This window comes from Poecilia reticulata, chromosome 20 (assembly GCF_904066995.2).
Source record: "Poecilia reticulata chromosome 20, P_reticulata-male-v2, whole genome shotgun sequence".
Classification (NCBI taxonomy): Eukaryota; Metazoa; Chordata; class Actinopteri; order Cyprinodontiformes; family Poeciliidae; genus Poecilia; species Poecilia reticulata.
In genome coordinates, this window is record NC_088849.1 from 15,540,597 (window position 1) to 15,558,874 (window position 18,278).

Genomic DNA, 18,278 nt, shown 5'->3' on the forward strand with positions numbered 1-18,278 from the left:
ATGGTCTATTACTGATTGGTGAAATGGTTAGTCACTCAACACAAACAACCAATCCGTGCTCTGTAAATCCAATAATCCAATTGGTTAAGAAAGCAATCCTAAAGTTCTTCCCACATTATTTATCCCTACATTCTCGGCGTCGTGTTTGGAAGGTGCGTGAACTAGCGATAGCGGCTTTTAACTTTATACAGCTGATTTTCGGCTTTATATATAGAGGTAAAAATCAAGTGGTCAATAACACTTCCACATTTAACTTAATTAAGACTTAAGCTTAAATCTTGAGAAGCGTAAAGTTTGGATTAGCCAAGAACCGCTTCTATCGTTAGCATTAGTTAGCATTGTGACCCGCTAGTCGAAGGTCTGGGAAATTCAGCTAACTAAAGAATAATGTCATTAAAAGTATGGCTACCTGCTGTCGCCCCCTTTGAACTGAGGCATTTCTGCTCATTTTTAAAGTGGCCAAATATCGAAACAAACGTCGGTGTTGGGTAACTTTCACGATGTAGCTTTGCCCTGCGTGTTTATTTCCACGGATAAAGACAAGGTTACATTGGGAAAATTTGATACGTTCTAAGAAATGAGAAAATTGAGAAACGAGCACAAGCATCGCTATCAGAAGTATGTTTGCTGTACTTTCTTTGTTGGATCCCCCTTTTTTTTCTTTTCACAGTTTTACGACTTGCACTACTTCTTGGAAGGATTCATAAAGAAATGCTTTTTTTTATTTATAAAACTTTAATGATAACATTGGAGGACAAAACCAACATCATAGCAAGGATTGGCATAGAGTATATTGCATAAAGCATTTTCAGTTAGTGTATTCTGTTTTTCTCTCTCTCTCTTCCAGATCCTCTTTTCAGGCTCTGTGGATCCTGCTGATCTGGAGACATGTGGCCTCTGTGTTTTTGAAACTGATCAACAGAAATGAGTAAAGAACACGCAAAGATTGAAATGGACCTGGTGGGTGACTTTATTTATTTATTTATTTATTTATTTATTTATTTATTTTAGCGCTGTACAGTATGTGAAATTGCAATATCAAGAGTCTCAGTTGCAGAGACCTGATCCCTGTAGCACAGGACAAAGATTTGGAAGCGAGATTAAATTCATATTATTTTGTTAAAAAACTAAAACACTTGTTAAAAAAAAACCTGCGTATCAGAATACAATAGCAGAGTATATCCTTCAAATTTATTCAAAGAAGTTGCCTGCTTTTAACAGCATGGAAGAGATGCAATATTCAAGCTTTTGTTGCTTTTTTACACGAGTAATGACTTTACTGATCTTCTCCCCGCTAAAACTGAGATCTTCTGTGTTGTTGTCAATGTGTAGTCTAATGATTTGGTGACATGAAAGTATATCTAGAGGTGAACCAGTGCCAGTCAAAGTTTGATTTATACAGTGAATGGATATCAAAATCCACAGATATCAGGTGACAAAAACACATTTTGTACGACAATAAATTGTCCCAGACGTTATTGCGATAAATGATGACGTTGTTTCAAACCATTGTCATGTAATGGCGATGGCATAATGATGCAAGAACAAATTCTCAAATATCAATAAACTAATGAACATTTAACACTGGAACTGGAAGACATTTTAAACATCCAAAGTAACAGACAAAAATGGGCCAGTTCAGACCAAAATCACCAGACTGAAGACTTTTGTCATCCAGTGTTCAGTAGAAACAAAAAGAGAAAAACAGTAAATCATTCAAATGTAAATGATCATGCCGATAAATGATAATTGATCTATTGCGGCAAGCCTAATCATGCTTGTATTATTATTATTATTGTTGTTGTATTGGCTGATTTTGCAGACCTTATGGCCAGAGAAGGGGAAAGCTCATTAAGTGGTGATTGTGGATGAGAATAGTGGTGAGAAAAATTTGACGCCAACCAATACTGTGATTTTATTATATTGTTTTAGCAGCAGCTCTATGTTTTATTCATATCCAAACCAGGAACCGCCACCCTGTTTGTTCCAATGAACATATAAAGTGTCCTTTGATGTCAGATTGGTGGGAATAGTCATCTTGTGTCCCCTAAGTAATCAGGAGTCCCTGTCACAGACGTGTTGATGCTTGTATTTTATTTTCCCCTTGCAGGCTTTTGGTTCAGGGAAGCCTTATGGTTCTTCCAGGAGCTTGGTAAGGAGAATCGCGTCCAGTCTTCCCATTAAGCCATGCCCCCGGGTTCATTTTCAGGTAAGGTGCAACGGCCTTTTTATTTTTATACAAATCTTAACATTTCTGAGGGGATTTGAAGTTCTTTCGAGTTGTCAGTGGCGGCTTCAGCCGTGTTTTTCACCGTTTTTCCCATCCATTTCTCCAAACTAATGTCAAACCCATGTACCAGCAAAGCTCACACCCTCATCAGTGTTTGTTTGTTTTTTTCTTCTTCTTCTTTGGCTGTTTTTAACTAATGAACCATAAACAGAGAGCGTCACTGAACTCATGATCACACGTAATGAGAATGCTGACTGTTTGGATGCAAGACTTTGGAGATTTGATTGACATCTGATTTCCTTTCATTTCTGCTTCTTCCTCTTTTCAAAACTGTGCCTCTTTTTCTCCTTTCTGCAGCTGCCCTCCCTTTCTCTGAGGAATGCAGTCTGTCTGCTGTAGGTCAGTCTTGCTCTGCAACCGCCAACAACCTTGAGCTTATTGAAGACTTATTGAAGTGCAGACCTTCTTCTGCACTTTCTCTATTTAACCATAACTCGCATGTATGAGACTGAATAGCACACAAATGGACTAGGTTTTCTAATTATGGACTTCTGTATGGAATCCGTTGCACAGGTTTTTTTTTAGGGACACCAAAATAATGGAAGCTGAAAATAAATGTGTGAAACATGCCATATTAAGATTTTATTTATTTATTGAAAAGAAAGCAAAAAAAAAATAATTCCCAGTACTATATAATATCTAACAAATTCATTAAAGGTTGTGATTCTTATAAGATAAAATATGGAAAAGTTCAAGTGTTGTGAATACTTTTGATATTTGTGATTTAATCCCAGAAGCATGCTTTTAAAAATAAAGTTAAAGTTTCTCCTCTTGCTCATCACTGCTAATATTATATCTAATATAATGTTTGAAGCATTTGTGATTTTTTTAATTTTTTATTCTTGGGAGTGTGGTAGCATTTGGTGTGATTTTAATTCTTGCAGCCCAGGCCGTATTTGCTAAGCTCTGCTAACGTGTTTGTCCATGTCTGGTTGCTCTGATTTTAATAACACGGTGCAGTGGCATATAAATGCGTTGTATTTTCTAGCACATCACGCAATTTTGATGTGACAGGTTATTAAATTAGTGGCACTCTACGTAGACCTGCTTCATGAAAAGAGGCTGTGCATATTGGAGTCTGTTTTTAATTTCTGTTGTGAGGCTACAAGGCGTACCCTTTATCTAGTAATTGTTTAAGGTATGTCTTATAATCACTTTTTGAATTTAGAGTCTTTGTTTCTGTTTGCTCTAATCAGTTTTTACTGATTAGAGCAACACAGCGTCATCTTGCAGGCTCTTGATCGCCCCCTTCAGATATGCAGAGGTACTGCTTGCCTCACATTTTGCCATTCCAATGTGGCTTAATGATTCATTAACATGGTTAAATATAACATAACCAGAAAATACCTGTTCCTATGAGTGAAGAAATATACAAATGTATTGATTACACAGTGAAATGGTGATTTGGTTTGTTGCCTTTGTGCAGTGTTGGAGTTGCATTGCTTTTTTCCAAATACTTCATTTTGTTTTCATTTTTATACATGACTGTATGGATGGTCACTGCTGAGAAGTTTCCCCCCCCAGTGTTAAACGGCTTTCCTCATCCCTGCAGCTTTTCCCGTACACTGAGGAGGCTGGAGTTCTCATCAGAGCCAAGAGGCAGATCAACCCGGTCGCCTCCCTCGCCGACGTCGCCTGGATCGAAGGGGACGAAGAGCATGATGAAGGCTACTTTGGCAGATCCAGGTGAAAGCACTGAACAAAAAAGTCTTCCTATGTTTGCATATTTCCAGATACATGTAGGGGAAAGGTGGAAAAACGCTGGTCATTTTAGAAAATGCAGAGCACACCATCCCTGAAGTGGAACACGGTAGTGGCAGTGTCATGCTGTGCAGCTCTTGAGCAGGGACAGGGAAGCTTATTATTCGTGAAGACGGATGGAGATGAATGCAGGGCAGTCCTGCTAGAAGACTTCACGGTTGAAAAAGACTTGCTGTTGCAGTGAAAGTTTAATAAAGTGCATCCTAATTTGTGGCAAAATGTGAAAAAGCCGAAGGCGTGAAAAGAAGTTTGTGAAGCTCTGTATTAAAGCGTTGAAACTGCGGTCTGGTTGAAGCAGGCCAGGAGTCCCGCCGGGCTTCATGTTTCGGGCCCAGCAGCCTCATCCTCAGAGGAAGCCGGTCGCCCGCCGGCGCTCCCTGCCCACTCTGCACGAGGACACGCCTGACCCGCGTGGACCAACAGCCGCAAACGACGAGGCGATCCAGAAGATCAGCGCGCTGGAGACCGAACTTGCCAAACTCAGAGTGCAGATAGCGCAGATCGTCTTGGCTCAGGAAAGGACGGCGCAGTCGGGTAAAATGTTTATTTCTGGCCAATCTGATCGTTTGTCTTCTACTCTAATTCAGCGTTGTTTCCACTAGATGGCAGCAGACTTCTTCATGACTTAAAGCTTTTATTCTTAACTTCCCATTTCACTCCAGCTGTTGTTGCTGGGGCTCCTCCACCTTCTGGAAGCGTCCTCCCTCCTCCTCCTCCTCCTCCACCTCCACCACCTCCTCTTCCTCCTGCACCAGCACTACAGCGAACATTTTCAGCCATCGAGCTGATAAAAGAGAGAAGGGGGAAGAAGAAAGATGAGCAGACGCCTGCAGATTCAAAGCCAGCAGATATCCCCAGCATGCTGGACATCCTGAAGGACATAGACAAAGTTAAGCTGCGGTCGGTCAAAAGGTTCGTCTCACACCTTCAGGCTCAGTTTTGATGCACCGATTGTTTTATTCATTGATTCGGAATTTTTTTCTTTTTGTAACTTTTTTATAGTCGCTTAGAGAACGTTAAAGACAAAACGAAGTCCAACGAGCCGGCCGACCCTGCGGATCTCATCGCCGAAGCTCTCAAACGCAAGTTCGCCCATCGGTTTCGAAAAAACAGCGGACAAGAAGGAAGCGACATAGAAGATGTGAAGGTCGCCGACCCAGAAGACAAACCTCAAAGTGAAGCCCCTCTGGTGAGACGGATACATTTATCCATCAGATTTCCAAGAGGATTAGCGCCATTGGGAAGAAAAGAAATAAGGAAATATTCTGACTTTTATTCACAGAATTGGCTTCTTTTTTAAAAAATTAAACTCAGATGGCCCTAATCCTCTTCTGTGTGAAGGTGAACATTTTGAAGCTTTGTAGATGAGCAGAGTCCTGACCTGTCTTGTCTCCTCATCAGTTTGGGCAGCACATGCTGAAACCAACTGGAAGGAAAAAGCTGCTTTGACCAGAGGAGCCTGAACTGCTCATCCAGAGAATCTGTAGCTTCTCTCTGCTGACCTGGCTGGACCCATTTTTAATCATCTCAGTCCAAAGTTATGGATTGTTCTTTTGTTGCTGCTGTTGCACTTTTATAACTTATATCAGCTTTATATTTTAAACCATGGTTGTCATGTGACCACAAACACTAGACAATTATTATTATTATTAACCTTATTTTGTAATTATTTGTTTTAACTTGTTGCACATGGTAGAGAAGCTGGAAAAGCTCATTTAACATGGAAGGGAGAAAAAAAAGCACTTTCAGACGTTTGGTGCAGTATTGTTGAAGAACATGTGTAAATTGTAGTTTAATTTGAGTGGGTGGAGGTTATTTATATTGCAGTTCAGGTAGGTGCTGCAGTTTGTTTTTAGCAGTGAATGATGTGACGGATTCGTCCGTCGTTCGTTTCAAGGTACTCGACCAAACGTGGATGGACATTTGAAAGAATTTCGTCTTCCATCAGGTTCACCAGTTCCAGTAAAATGTGTTTTTAGTTAGTAGAATTTTGTTTTATTGTCTTCTAAAAGCCAAAGACATTCCACTGATGTCCTGCAGGATTCTGCATTGTGTTCCCGTTTTTATTAAACTGTACGGAAAGTTAATGTCTCTTTAAAATTGATGTAGTGTTCAGTTATGGTTATGCGTTCAAGAAAACAATCTTATGTTATGATTCCTGCGGTTTAAGCTGATGTTTTCGAGCCATCATAAGTCTCATCATTTCACTTCACAGCTGCTTATTTATAAGGGAAGGTGGACAAGTTGTCAGTAATGTTTTTATTGTTGGTTTTGCAGAAGAGTTCTCTAAGAAACTGTAAATCATTTTAATAAAAGTTGGTCTCGACTTTTTGGTGTTGATTCAACATTCTTTGCAAATGTTTGACCGAGAAATTAATTCCATTGAATGGTTTCTAACGGGATTAATGAATAATTAACATTTTTAATATTTTCTGTGTAGATAATTTCACATACGGGGGGTCTTGAAAAAGCTACCCTTGTATTTTTACTGTTTACAACATCAATTTGATGCATTTTAATAGGATTTCAAAGCTGCAATTTAAGTTTGTAGAAGTGATCAGGGAAATTAACTATGGAGAAAACTGGCCCATTGGATTCCCTCACTTCATCCAATCTGGCTGAGCTTCAACAATTTGTACAAATGCACCTAGATGTGGCAGTTACATGGCAAAATAAGTACTTATTTTACAACTAAGTTGAACATAAGTGTGAAAAGCTGTGCCAATAAAAATGGAGAAATGTTCCATCAGAACCATGAAGCACATCATGAAAACTGTCCACAGGACTCATGTAGTTTGGAGGTTTACATTAATTACATTTCATTTTAACCATTTTTGTCAAGGTGCGATCACAAAGTATATTTTAAAGCCGAAAGCAGGTTGCCAAGGTCATCATCTGTAAGAACACTTGTGTTTATTAAACTTAGTAAAATATCTTTGCTCACTCAACTCCCCCTGGTTTGGAAGAAGCTGCAGAATGACTGAAAAATGAGAGAATGAATGCTTCTAAAACAAAACTAAATCCTTGAGGCTAATTCCATAACATTAAAATAATTTAGACTGCTTGCAATCTTAAATCAAATTTTGATCCATTTTGTTTATGGTTTGATTGTGTAACTTTGTAACTGATACCTGCGTGTCTTTCTTGGCCAAATTTCCCTCGGAAAGGGAGTTTTCTAGTCTGGGATCTTGCTGCATAAATAAAGGTTACATAAAAACAGCTTAAAACGTCAGTAAGGGAGGACAAAAAACAAAGTTTGTTTTAAAAAAAAAAAGTTGGAGGGGTCTCCAAGAACCTCTGAGGCAGAAGTATTCAACTGAATACCCATGGAAAATTCATCAACAGGATTTATTATTCAAATCGTAACTGCAACAGGCATGTATCAAAAAGGTCAATACAGCAAAGCCTTTACAAAAATCTGGCTCGACACTGAAGTCTTCCCAAAAATGGCTGTCGCAACAAATTGTAAACAGTTGTATCAACAGTCTTACAGCACTTTACAGCAAAATACAAATCAGCTAAAGTAAGAAAAGCACCTGTTATCGTTCCAAACGTTTCAACACAAACACAACCTGTGCCACTGTACAGAATCAAAATGGACAAACCCAAACAAACAAAAAAAAAAAAAAGGAATGGAATGTTTTTGATTCACTCAACTGGTTCTGTATCCGTACAAAAAGGAAGAGGGGGGGAAAAAAAGAGAAAAAGCTGGAGTTATTCCTCACAACAGGAAAAAGAAAAGGCAAAAGGGGGTCAGACAGTGCATTCACAAACAAGCACACCATGCACTTGATGGGAACAGGAGTTGGTTTGGTCACTTAGCATAGTTTGTGCATAGTTATAAGGCATCAGTCGAGCAGTCCGTTAGGTTTCATGTGGCCGTGAGAGACATTCTGCGCCGAGGGAGTCTCCTTCGGTTTATCCAAACCAACAGGGGAAAGAAGAAAAAGAAACAACAACCCTGCATCGTCTGTAGCCGCCTCCGTCTCCCCCCCCCCCTCATTCGCTGGATAACATAAAAGACTGGTAAAAACCCTGAGCGAGTGGAGTTGCATGGAGTGGCGATCCAGGTGAGATCTGGGAGAGTCTGAGCCCTCTCCTGTAGGCAGGGGGGGGGAGGGGAGGGGGGAGAGCGGGGCCATGCAGAAACACGGTCGGTGCCTCACCTTCACCAGGAGAGGGTCAGGGAGACGACGTGCAGGAACACACGCTAGCACAGGTGGAGTTAATATGGCATCTGGTTTGTTTTGAATAAAGTTCAGCTCATGGCTTCAACAGTGGGACGACAGTTCAATCGAGTGGTTCGCTTCATTTCGTATGCCTGTGCTTCGAAGGCAAACTGTGGAGCCGACGGGAGTCGCTTCAGTTCAAAAGGAAAAAAAAAAAAAAAGTACAACAAACATGGAGATGCGTAAACAGTCTTCTCAGAGGCAGCAGAAGGACTGGGCTTGTCACATTTCTTTTTTTTTCTCTCTCCCTCTTTTTTTGTACATAAGGAAGAATCTTCAGTACAAATGCAACACGGCAAACTGAAAAAGTCTCAGGAGGGTCTCCGAACACTCCAGTTGTCCGTCAAAATTTGTATTTTTTTCAATTTTATTTTTGTTTTCAAATGGCACTTCAAAAATACCAAAAAAAAAAAGAAAAAAGAAATGAAGTTTTCAGTTTATACTGCTTTCACCTCAACGTTCCACGATAACAAAAAACAAGAGGCATATTTAGTCGTTAATGCCTCAAAAATACAGTCCTCAAATAAATAAAACAAAGCAAACAAGAGAAAATACAGCAGTTGCCAAATGAGGTATCTATGTATTGCTCTATGCCAAAAAAAATTTTTTTTTTCATTAAATAAATTAAATAAAAAGAAAAGGAAAAAAAAAAAATCAGTGGTTTATTGTGATGGGAGGCCAAAGCAACAACATATCAACAAGGTGTTCAAATTAGGCCGGGCCAGCGGTGGGAGCTCCACTTGCCCTCAGTGTGTGGATGAGGCCCCCTGGGGTCAGGAGGTCGAAGTGAAAGGGCGAACAAGGAGTGTCAGGATTCTCCGCTTCCCTGAGGTATTTCTTTGGAGCGGCTTCCTCCTGCGTCGGCGCCGGCCGCGCTCGGCTCCGTCTCCTCGGAGACGGCGGCTTGCTCCGGCTGCAGGCCGCCCCAGCTGGCCTTGTTCAGCCCCATGTGACCCAGCATGGTCTGAGACAGGCGCGTGTCCGAGAACCGGGCCCACTCTCCGAACAGCGGCTCTGCCACGTACGTCATGAAGCCTGGAGGCGACAGATCAGCAGAGGCTTTAGCTAGGACGTTTACGGACCCCCCCATTTATACGCACTCATCATCAGAACGGACATTACGGATGCATTTGACTTCTCGCCTCGTGACAGCTGGATGGATTTGAGCAGGTCCTTATTTTATGGGTGAATTATTTTAAATTTACTGCGGATTTTCTCTCATCAACACAAGCATGTAAATGATATGCTTCCAATGTTTCAGTTAGACAGCTCAGACATAAAGATGCTGACACATTCAGTTAGAATTATGCTAGAAGTTTGTAAGCTTCCCTGCAACTTGCTGAGGTACATTTGCCAAATATCCGTAGGGACGGATGCAAATCTTTGAGTCTGTTATGATATTGACTACACATCGATAAGAGAAAATTCACAAATTCAAATTTTGAGAAAGAATCTATTCAAAATGAATCATTAAAATCCCCATATTAATATGACATGCTGGTGGAGCATCGGCTGGGATAATGCTGCCAACTAATAAACGTTTTCCCTCTCCTGACAATAACTTTCTGTAAAGAGCCTTAAAATGACATTTGTTGTCAACTGACGTGACATAAATAAACTTAACTGAATTAAACATCACTCGTATCCACCACCCTTACCTATCTGGATGTTGCCGACGGTGTTCGTCTCTCTGTCGCAGAGCGGGCTGACTTGAAGTTTGTGTTTCTTCTCGATGTCTCCTGCACGAGTCAAGCAACAAGTCAAAAGTCAAACCATTTGCGTGCAAACAGTTTCAGAGTTAGAACAAAGTAAAGCTAAAAGCACAGAGCTAAAGTGGCCAAACACAACGCATGCCATGCAACAGATACCCTGTTCAAAGAACTCCTCCGTCACTTTCTCGCTCCACTGCTTGCTCAGCTCCCAGGGCCTGCAGGGGTTACAGATGTCTGCACACTTCAGAGCCATCTGCACAGGAGACGGAGAGAAAAACGGGATAAGAACTCGGCCGTCTGCCGACAGGCTGAGGTCCGACAGTGGAGACCGCGTGTGTTGTGTGCATGCGTGTATCCAACCTGCAGGACAAAGTGACGATGGCTAGCGTTGCTCAAGCACAGGCTCTCCTGGTCCAGGTGGGTGCGAAACCTGGACAGGTAATCGTTCTGTCTGCTGATGTCCGTAGCCAGGATTAAAGAGCCCAGTTCCCTCTCCATGTTCATGCTGTGGTTAAAGAGACAAACGCGCGATCAGACTCGTCTTAGCGCTACAGCCGAGAGGCCTGAGTATTTGTTGCCCAGGTTACCTGTCCTCAGGCGGCAGGTGAGAGAACAGTCCGGTCTCTCTGAGGAGACCCACTGCTGACTTCCAGTGGTGGTTTTCCAGAACCGAGGTATTCTGTTTAATCAAAAAAAAAAAAAAAAAAAAAAAAAGGAAAGTTGCAACCATTTCAGTTCTGATTTCCTGAACTAAGGCGGGTTAGTTTGTAACGTTTACGGCATCTTACTCTATAGAGTGTGGCTAAATAGTGGTCAGTCTTGATGAGGAAGGGCTGGTTGACCCCAGGATGGTCCAGGTCGTGTGTGGCGGCCGCAAGAAGTCCCAGCAGGATGTCGTATGACGTTAGAGACTTCGACAGCTGACGGGACAACGGTAACACAGGCATCTTTGTTTTGGCGTTTTCCGTAGCAAATAAAACGTGAAAGGCTTCGGCTGCTCGTCTCACCATGGGCTCCTGCAGGTAGCAGTACATGGCTTGTGTCACGTCTGCAGCATGAACAGAGTTGTGATATGGGTTGTCGTTGTGGTAGTCTTCCTGCACCAGGACCAGGAACCTCCAAAGCTTGACCATGTCCAGCTGGAAGAGGTCCACCAGGCCGTACTGGTTGAGCAGGTGCAGGGTCAGGGTGATCAGGCTGTTTCCTGTGCAGGAAGAGTCGCACTGTTAGCTTCTGGTTTTTGTGAGCACTTCAGTCTTTATTTGATTAACTGCTAGCTTTAATGTGTCTGCTAAGTAATTGGATCTCTGCATCTCCTCCAGAGTAACCACGGGCCTGTTGGCTGCTTCTCTTATTAATCCCGTCCCTGCCGAATCTGTCAGCTGAATTCCTTGGTCTTCATGATGCCGTTTGTTCACTAATATTCTTTAAGAAAACCTCTCAGACATTCACAGAACACCTGGATTCATACCGAGATTAAATTAAACGCAGTTGGAGTTTGTTTTCTCATTAGGCGACTTCTGTATGCGACACCCTTCTAATATGAAAACCATACATTTTATTGCCATTTCAAAATTATGCACTACTTTGTGTTGACCTGTCACGTTACATCCCAATAAAAACCCATCCTGCACATTATATATTATCTAGTGATTTCATTTGCGACTAGAAACTGACTGTTTATTCACTTGGGCTGATTTAATCACTCAAAGAAAGTTTACTTTAATCTACTGCTGGAAGATTACCTCTAACAAAGTTATCTGGACTAAAATAAACAACGACATGAACAAAGGAGAGATTGGATTGTTTTACAAATCTTCAAAAAAAAAAAAATTCAAAAGTTCCTGTCATAAAAATATAGCCCACAAATTATTGCTGTTAAAATTATTCTTACAATGTTAACTACAGTAAACTTTTTATCTTTTCTGGGGACATATCTCTAAATTACCTGCACACATTTGAAAGAACTGCACGTCACTGTATTTTCGGAGATGGTTTAGCAAAGTGTGAAATTTTCAGAAAAGACCAAAAAGCAAAAAGCTGTTTTGCTTAAGCCATGTAAACCTTTGCTTTAAGACCAGTGTCTAACAAATTACCTTAAAAACATTTTTTTAAATGTTTTTTATGTTCAATCTAGGACTTTAATCATATATGGAGGTTAATTTTAAAACAAGATTAATTGATAAACACAATGTCCACTAGATGGCAGCATTGGAAGTGGTTCGGGTGTAAAGCCGAGGAGTCTGTGCAGAACTTTAAGCACCAGCGCATCTTAAACAGCCTCTTTATTTTTATGCAACCTCACATCTTCTACTCACCATTTGTCAGCTTGTCAAAGAGGAAAATGTCAAAATTCCAGTTGCCAACTTTTTCCAACATGCACTGAAAGACGAGGAAGAGAAGGCATAACGTTAAAGATGCTGGGGGGAGAAAAAAAATACTTCTTTACGTTGTATTTAGTTATTCTGCTGAACGGTGGGCATCGTACTCTAGCCTGTCCGCTGTAGTCTTCGTCGAGGATGTGGAGGGGGATCTGCTGGGGGATTCCGCGCAGCAGGCGGGACGAGTGCAGGTATCGCTGGAAGCTGAGCAGCCTGTGGACCCTCTTTTCAGTACCAGAGTCAGCCGGCGAGGATCCGCAGCTCAGCCGCGCTGCACACAGAAATATTATTCAAACGATGCAACATATGAATGAAACTGTTGGTGTGTTCCCCCCCTCCCCCCAAGTCCCCCTCCCGCCGCCCCCAACCCTCCAGAAGCTCATTAGGCTTGGAGAAGCATTTGGCTGGGCACGGCCTCGGTGGGGATCCGACACCAACACAGCGATATCCAAACAGTCGCTGCTGACACAGCCGCCTACTCGTAAGCCTTTCGTCTGGGATCACACGGCAGACATGCTTTGTCAGTGGTCTCTCTCTTTTCATGCACACATAAACACACACTGCGCAGAGGCAAAGGGTCTGTGCAAACTGCGGCTGTGCTCCAGAAATACGTCAGCGGGAAGTGGGATTACTTTGGGGTCAAAATGTCAGCAGGAGAAAAATAATAAATAAATCCAAATGAATTTTAATAACTCATCTATTTGAAAAAGGTTCAACAAAAAAATTCTTCATCGCATTAAACAAAGACACACCTAACTAAGACTTCCAGAAGAGGAACCAACCGTTTTATGACGCCTCTTGTTATCAGAGCCTGGCGTGTTCAGTCAATATGCCATAATAGACCTAATGCTAGGTTATGCTTGAATGACCAGTTGAAAGGCTTGGATCATTTAAAGCAACACGCATTGAAGACATATAGGTCGGTTGGAAGTTTATACACACTAATCTAACTGATTTTGTTAGAAATGAGTTTGAATTTATCTCCTCTCATCCAAATAGGGTCAAAACTAAGCGTACTGGTTTCAATATAGACGTTCACCTCACCAACGTTTGGTTAACCACATGCTTTTTATAGAAATTAACAGGCTGCAGGCATCGTTCTGGCTCTGAATTAGACCAATCCTCTTGGCAGGAATAGTAGAGCTAATTTATGCAGATTCATTTCCAGGCAGAGAACCGGCGTTTATGTGTAGCGTATACATTTTCTGAAGTACTGAGGACGAGGCTTTAACAGAAACCCAATGTTAACCTGACGCATGTTTAGAATTATTTTTCTGCTACTGGAAAAAATCCTACAACGTCCAGGTTTCACTCATCAGACCAAAACCATCACATCAGAAGAAAAGTAATTAGAGTTGCAACTAACTATTTTAGGAATCGATTATTCTATTGATTGTTCTGACGATCAGATTTTTTTTTTTTATGGCACATTCTGCAGATATTTGACCACCAGAATCTTTTTTTATACAATATTAGAAATATGTTAAAAGATGCAAATAAACAAATAATGCAGTTTCTTTTTAAAATAAAAAATAAAAAAAACATTTTACTGCCTAGAATGCAATAACGGCATTCCTTTAGTGAACACTTCATCGTTTGTAGCAAAGGATACATCTGCAGATAAATACATACTTCTGACATCAACATGTAAAAAACCCTTTTTCACTTATCAACAGAGTGTAAGGATGACCTTTTGATCATTTTGGGGGGATTAACCAGTTAATAATTAGATAGCGAAAGGTGGTTCTTTTTATCTTTAATGTAAAATGTGAATATTTTTTACACAGTTTTGGCTAAATTACTGCTCTGAGAATGGCCTTTTTTTTTAGCCTGGATACTCCAGTTAACAGTTGACTACTAAATTATTTGGCGATTATTTTAACCATCGAGTCACCATGATTAATCTGAACAATTATTTCAGACCAAGTTATGATGTCAAACCCTCTACGAGCTGGAAACAATTGGATCACTGGCGTCATCCTCCATACAGTTTATCGAGATTTAAATCACTGTGGACTGAGAGTAGCACCTCCTCCACAACCAAAACCGTAAAGCCTGACTTGACGTTTCTGGAGAAAAAGATTGAGAAGTCAAGGTGACACTTTAAAACCTAAAAAGATTCCACCAACTGCAAGGCACGGTGGAAGTAGCATCATGTTGAGTGGATGTTTTGGACTAACTCCTTTCCCCTCCAATCAGTAGCTTGAGGAACTTGGACACAGTTGGGTGTTTAAACTGGACAGTGGTGTTTAGCACATCGATGTTGGTTTTAACACGAGTCTTTTGGTGTGACCCAAACCCGTATGCATATTTCTGACCTTCTGTGCATCAAAGGACATTAATAATTCAAACCTGTACACAAATTATTTTTTTCGCAAAAAGCGGTGAAGTTTATCGCGCATTAGTAATTCTGCCTCACAATGTTTACATTTATCACCAAAAAAAAAATCTAAAATAACTATGGCATCCATGGCGACGATGAGTGTATGTAAACTTTTGACCTGTCCTATGTGGTTTAGCTGGTTAAATGCATGGGAAACATTTTGTAGGTGTTCAGTCATGGGTTTGCATCTTGTGGGGAAAGATTTAAAGACACTGGACTGGGGTCCATACTCACTGTGAAGAGTTCGGAAGTCTATGCAAAGGTAGGGGTGGGAGCTTCGGCGTTCCGGTTCAAATCCAACCTGACTTCGTACTCTCACATCTCCTAGAAGAAATTAACACTCGTTTCCTCAAGATTCGTACCGTGCAAAAAAAAAAAAATTACATAAATAAAAGCATCATTGTTCTAAAAACAAACGAAAAAAGAACTACTTGGAAGTTATTTTTCAAGACTGATCTGATTTACATTATTTTATCCTTTTTTTTAAATTATTTTTAAGTGCCATGAGGACGGGCTTTACCACATGATGTACGGAGCAGGAGAACAAACCAAGCGCACACTAAATTTAAACGGCAAAAATCAGTGGGATGTTAAACCTTTTTATTGCCATTTAAAAGAGCTTCTGAAGGAAAGCCAAACTAAACGATTCTGGGTTTCTGGCAACATCCAAAGAAAAGCTCAGAATTGTTAAATAACTACAAATAACTATATTTGTCTGTTTTATTTGATTTTAGAATATGCACATAATGATTTACGAACACCTAAAAATAAATATCGTAACAATCCCCTCACTACTTTTGTTGCATTTTGCCAGGATAAACTCGACTCCATTTTGTTTTCCCTTTTTGAAGAGTGGCAAGAAAAACTGTGGGACGCACTGTAGTTGTGTGTACATAGCAAATTTTAAATAATCATAGTCATTGTTTTTAATTTAGAGTTTAGAAGGAACTCTAAACTCGGGTAAGATCTTTGACATTATGCCGAACTAGGCTGCAGTCTGGGGCTGCGACAATGTGTTTCATGATGAAGTTGAAATGGTGTTTTTTAAAACTGCACTCCACACATATATATATAAATCTGGAAGCTTTGTTATTCTGCAGACGTTTGCATTCAAATGTCTATTGAATGTGTCGATAAAAAGGAAAAATGTGTGAATAACTTAATTTGAAGTTTGACACATTGTTGGGGGGGGAATGCAAACAAAAAATTAATTAAGAAGTTGCCTTTTGGTTCTTGTCAGAAAATAAAGTTTTCCTTTACTTTGGAGATTTGACAGAAAACCCTTCGAATGAGAAGAAGACTTAACGCATCTGTTTATCTGGGTAGCTGCAACCAGGTCAATAATATGGTAAAACCCATCACGCTGGCATTCTCAGAAAACTAAGAAACAAGCAGAAGCTGTGATTTCAGAAAGTACGATTTGACCCAGGGCTAGCGTGTGCTATTCATATGCAGGAACAGTCACACACAAACACACACTCCCATGTCCCAGAAGAGGAAACAGACAGAGAAGTGAACAGCTGAGCATGCAGTGCCATGTCAGGACAGTCTGCTCTACTATTAGTACCCAGAGCCACTGAGGGCGACCTGGAGTCGAACTATGACCGGTTTTAGTAGTCAGGCGGAGGAGCGGGCTCCGAAGCTGGACCCCACGGACGGCGGACGGATCAGCATGTAGACTGCAGTCAGGAGCGAGATTATAGTGAGGTGACAGAACGATGCTGTGACGCTGATGCAGCAAAATGCCAGAGTGTGATTCCAGGCAAGGCTCTACAGAGCCTCCCAAAAGTATCCATGCCCCTAAACCTTTCCCCGTTTTGTCAGGTTAAAAAAAAACGACAACAAAAAAACACCAATTGAAGTTTTGTGCGATAGACCAACACAAAGAAGCACGTACTTGCAAATAAGTGCAAAAAATATATATATATTTCGATCCACCCTTTGCTGCAACAGCAGATGCAAGTGTTTTGAGGCAGATCTCTTCCAGCTTTACTCGTTTTGACACGGATCTGACTCAATTATTTGCAAAATAGCTCAGATTCAGTCAGATGGCATAAGTGTGAATACCAAGTTTCAGATCCTGCTACGAATTGGGGATAAGATCAAGTTTCAATGCATTCGATTTCCGGCTTGATCAAACGTGGATACTTGATTATCTTAATGGCCTATGAGCTAATTTTGAGAAAGAAAGAGGGTGGAAATCAGGAGCAAACTATCAATAAGGACATAAGGTCATGTGTACCACATCCTGTGCCCTCTGTGCCAAAGGAAGAGTGAGTTGAAAAGGAGCCACACCGCATGTAAGCTTAGTAAGACAGAGAGGAAATATGTCAAAATTAGAAAAATATGAGGAACTGTACACGACGTTTCAACCAGAACCTGCAGCAGTAGGCTAGCAGAGCATCAAGCTAGTGCTGTCAAATCTTCGCCTTAGCTCTGAGTCGCTGATTTTTACTGTGCGGCTCTTGAGACTCGTTAAGAAACAGGGCTTTTGCGCTCTGGAGCTAACTTTGGATTTAATATCCCACTTAAAGGTTTGTCACTGCTTTGCAGTCTATGTGGAAAAACTGACCAACTTCCTTGTCGCTTGCAGTAGAAAGCATTCCCTCAGCCTGATGGTGCCAACCCCCACGTTTCGCCATGAGGATGGTGCGCATTGAGCAGAGTCAAAGACAAGCTTTTTGCATGTAGGTCGTCATCTGACGGAGAAATCGTTTCCCACGTTTGCCGCGTCTCGTACGAGGTCAGTAGAGATCCACAAACAAGATTATTCTTATATCACTCCTCCCTCAAAAAGAAATAGCCAACAGATTCACCCACCCGAGTTTTGGATCTCTGCAACTCCTCGGGAACGACTATGGGCCTCAACTGTTCCTCTAGTTAATGTTCTCCATTTTAGGTTTGTGCCATACTTTTATCATCTTCGTACGGTTAATAAAAAGTGCTTCGGTTTAAAGCTTGACACATTGTTTTATAGAAAGGGATTAGATCCTTACTCGTAAAACCGTTTACAATCTCGCATCTCTTTTCTTCATCGTCAGTAATTCACCGGTGTGTGTTGGTCTATCACAAGAAACCCCAGTAAAAACATTGATGTTTGTGGTTGTGACTAATTGTGGAAATAGCTTAAGGGGCATTTCTTTTCACAAGGCTCTGCACATGGAAGTTAACTGATCAAGGAGCTAGACATTGAAATGTTACGTTTCCAGCATGGCACGTCAGACTGTGTCATGTGTGCATTGAAATTAAAGAGCAAAGTCGCACGCATGTGAACCCACAACCGGCACGTTACTTACTTGCAAACAGCTGTTTGAACACTACACAAGCTCCTATCAAAATACCAAAAACTAAGAATTACAATTCAAGGCATAAACAATGCTTCACAATTTGTTGAGAAGAACTTTGATCTGGGCAAAAAAAACAAAACAATGGATAACTAAAAACACAAGAGTGCATGCATTCCTGGGCACTGAGTGTGTGCTTGTATGTATAAACATCTGTCACATGTGCAGATACATGTGC

General features: G+C 41.0%; 2 protein-coding genes across 7 annotated transcripts in view; one reads left to right on the top strand and one right to left on the bottom strand.

Moving 5' to 3' along the window:
• Positions 1–62: 62 nt before the first annotated feature.
• Positions 63–6,377, top strand: mtfr1 (mitochondrial fission regulator 1). Of its 2 annotated transcripts, none has more exons than XM_017301974.2 (8): positions 63–152; positions 848–960; positions 2,111–2,209; positions 3,843–3,976; positions 4,347–4,585; positions 4,714–4,963; positions 5,054–5,240; positions 5,453–6,377. In XM_017301974.2, exons 2-8 carry the CDS (start codon positions 925–927, stop codon positions 5,498–5,500), a joined length of 993 nt encoding a protein of 330 aa, XP_017157463.2. In that variant the 5' UTR covers positions 63–152; positions 848–924; the 3' UTR covers positions 5,501–6,377. The 2 variants fall into 2 exon arrangements, with proteins under 2 accessions (XP_017157463.2, XP_081457484.1); XM_081601358.1 differs by having other exon boundaries at positions 65–152; positions 4,350–4,585.
• Positions 6,378–7,380: 1,003 nt separating this feature from the next.
• The window catches only part of pde7a (phosphodiesterase 7A), a 30,365-nt gene continuing 19,467 nt past the window's right edge, over positions 7,381–18,278 (bottom strand). The window contains exons 3-13 of one of the 5 annotated variants that reach the window (XM_008396257.3): positions 18,053–18,085; positions 14,991–15,077; positions 12,481–12,644; positions 12,311–12,374; positions 11,000–11,196; positions 10,781–10,912; positions 10,580–10,671; positions 10,353–10,497; positions 10,149–10,245; positions 9,939–10,019; positions 7,381–9,315 (exon numbers count right to left, since the gene is read on the bottom strand). In XM_008396257.3, coding sequence (XP_008394479.1) covers positions 9,089–9,315; positions 9,939–10,019; positions 10,149–10,245; positions 10,353–10,497; positions 10,580–10,671; positions 10,781–10,912; positions 11,000–11,196; positions 12,311–12,374; positions 12,481–12,644; positions 14,991–15,077; positions 18,053–18,085 — 1,319 coding nt within the window. In that variant the 3' untranslated portion in view covers positions 7,381–9,088. Of the gene's footprint in view, positions 9,316–9,938; positions 10,020–10,148; positions 10,246–10,352; positions 10,498–10,579; positions 10,672–10,780; positions 10,913–10,999; positions 11,197–12,310; positions 12,375–12,480; positions 12,645–14,990; positions 15,081–18,052; positions 18,086–18,278 lie in introns of all 5 variants that reach the window. The other 4 variants (XM_008396256.3, XM_008396259.3, XM_008396258.3 and 1 more) reach the window with 4 other exon arrangements.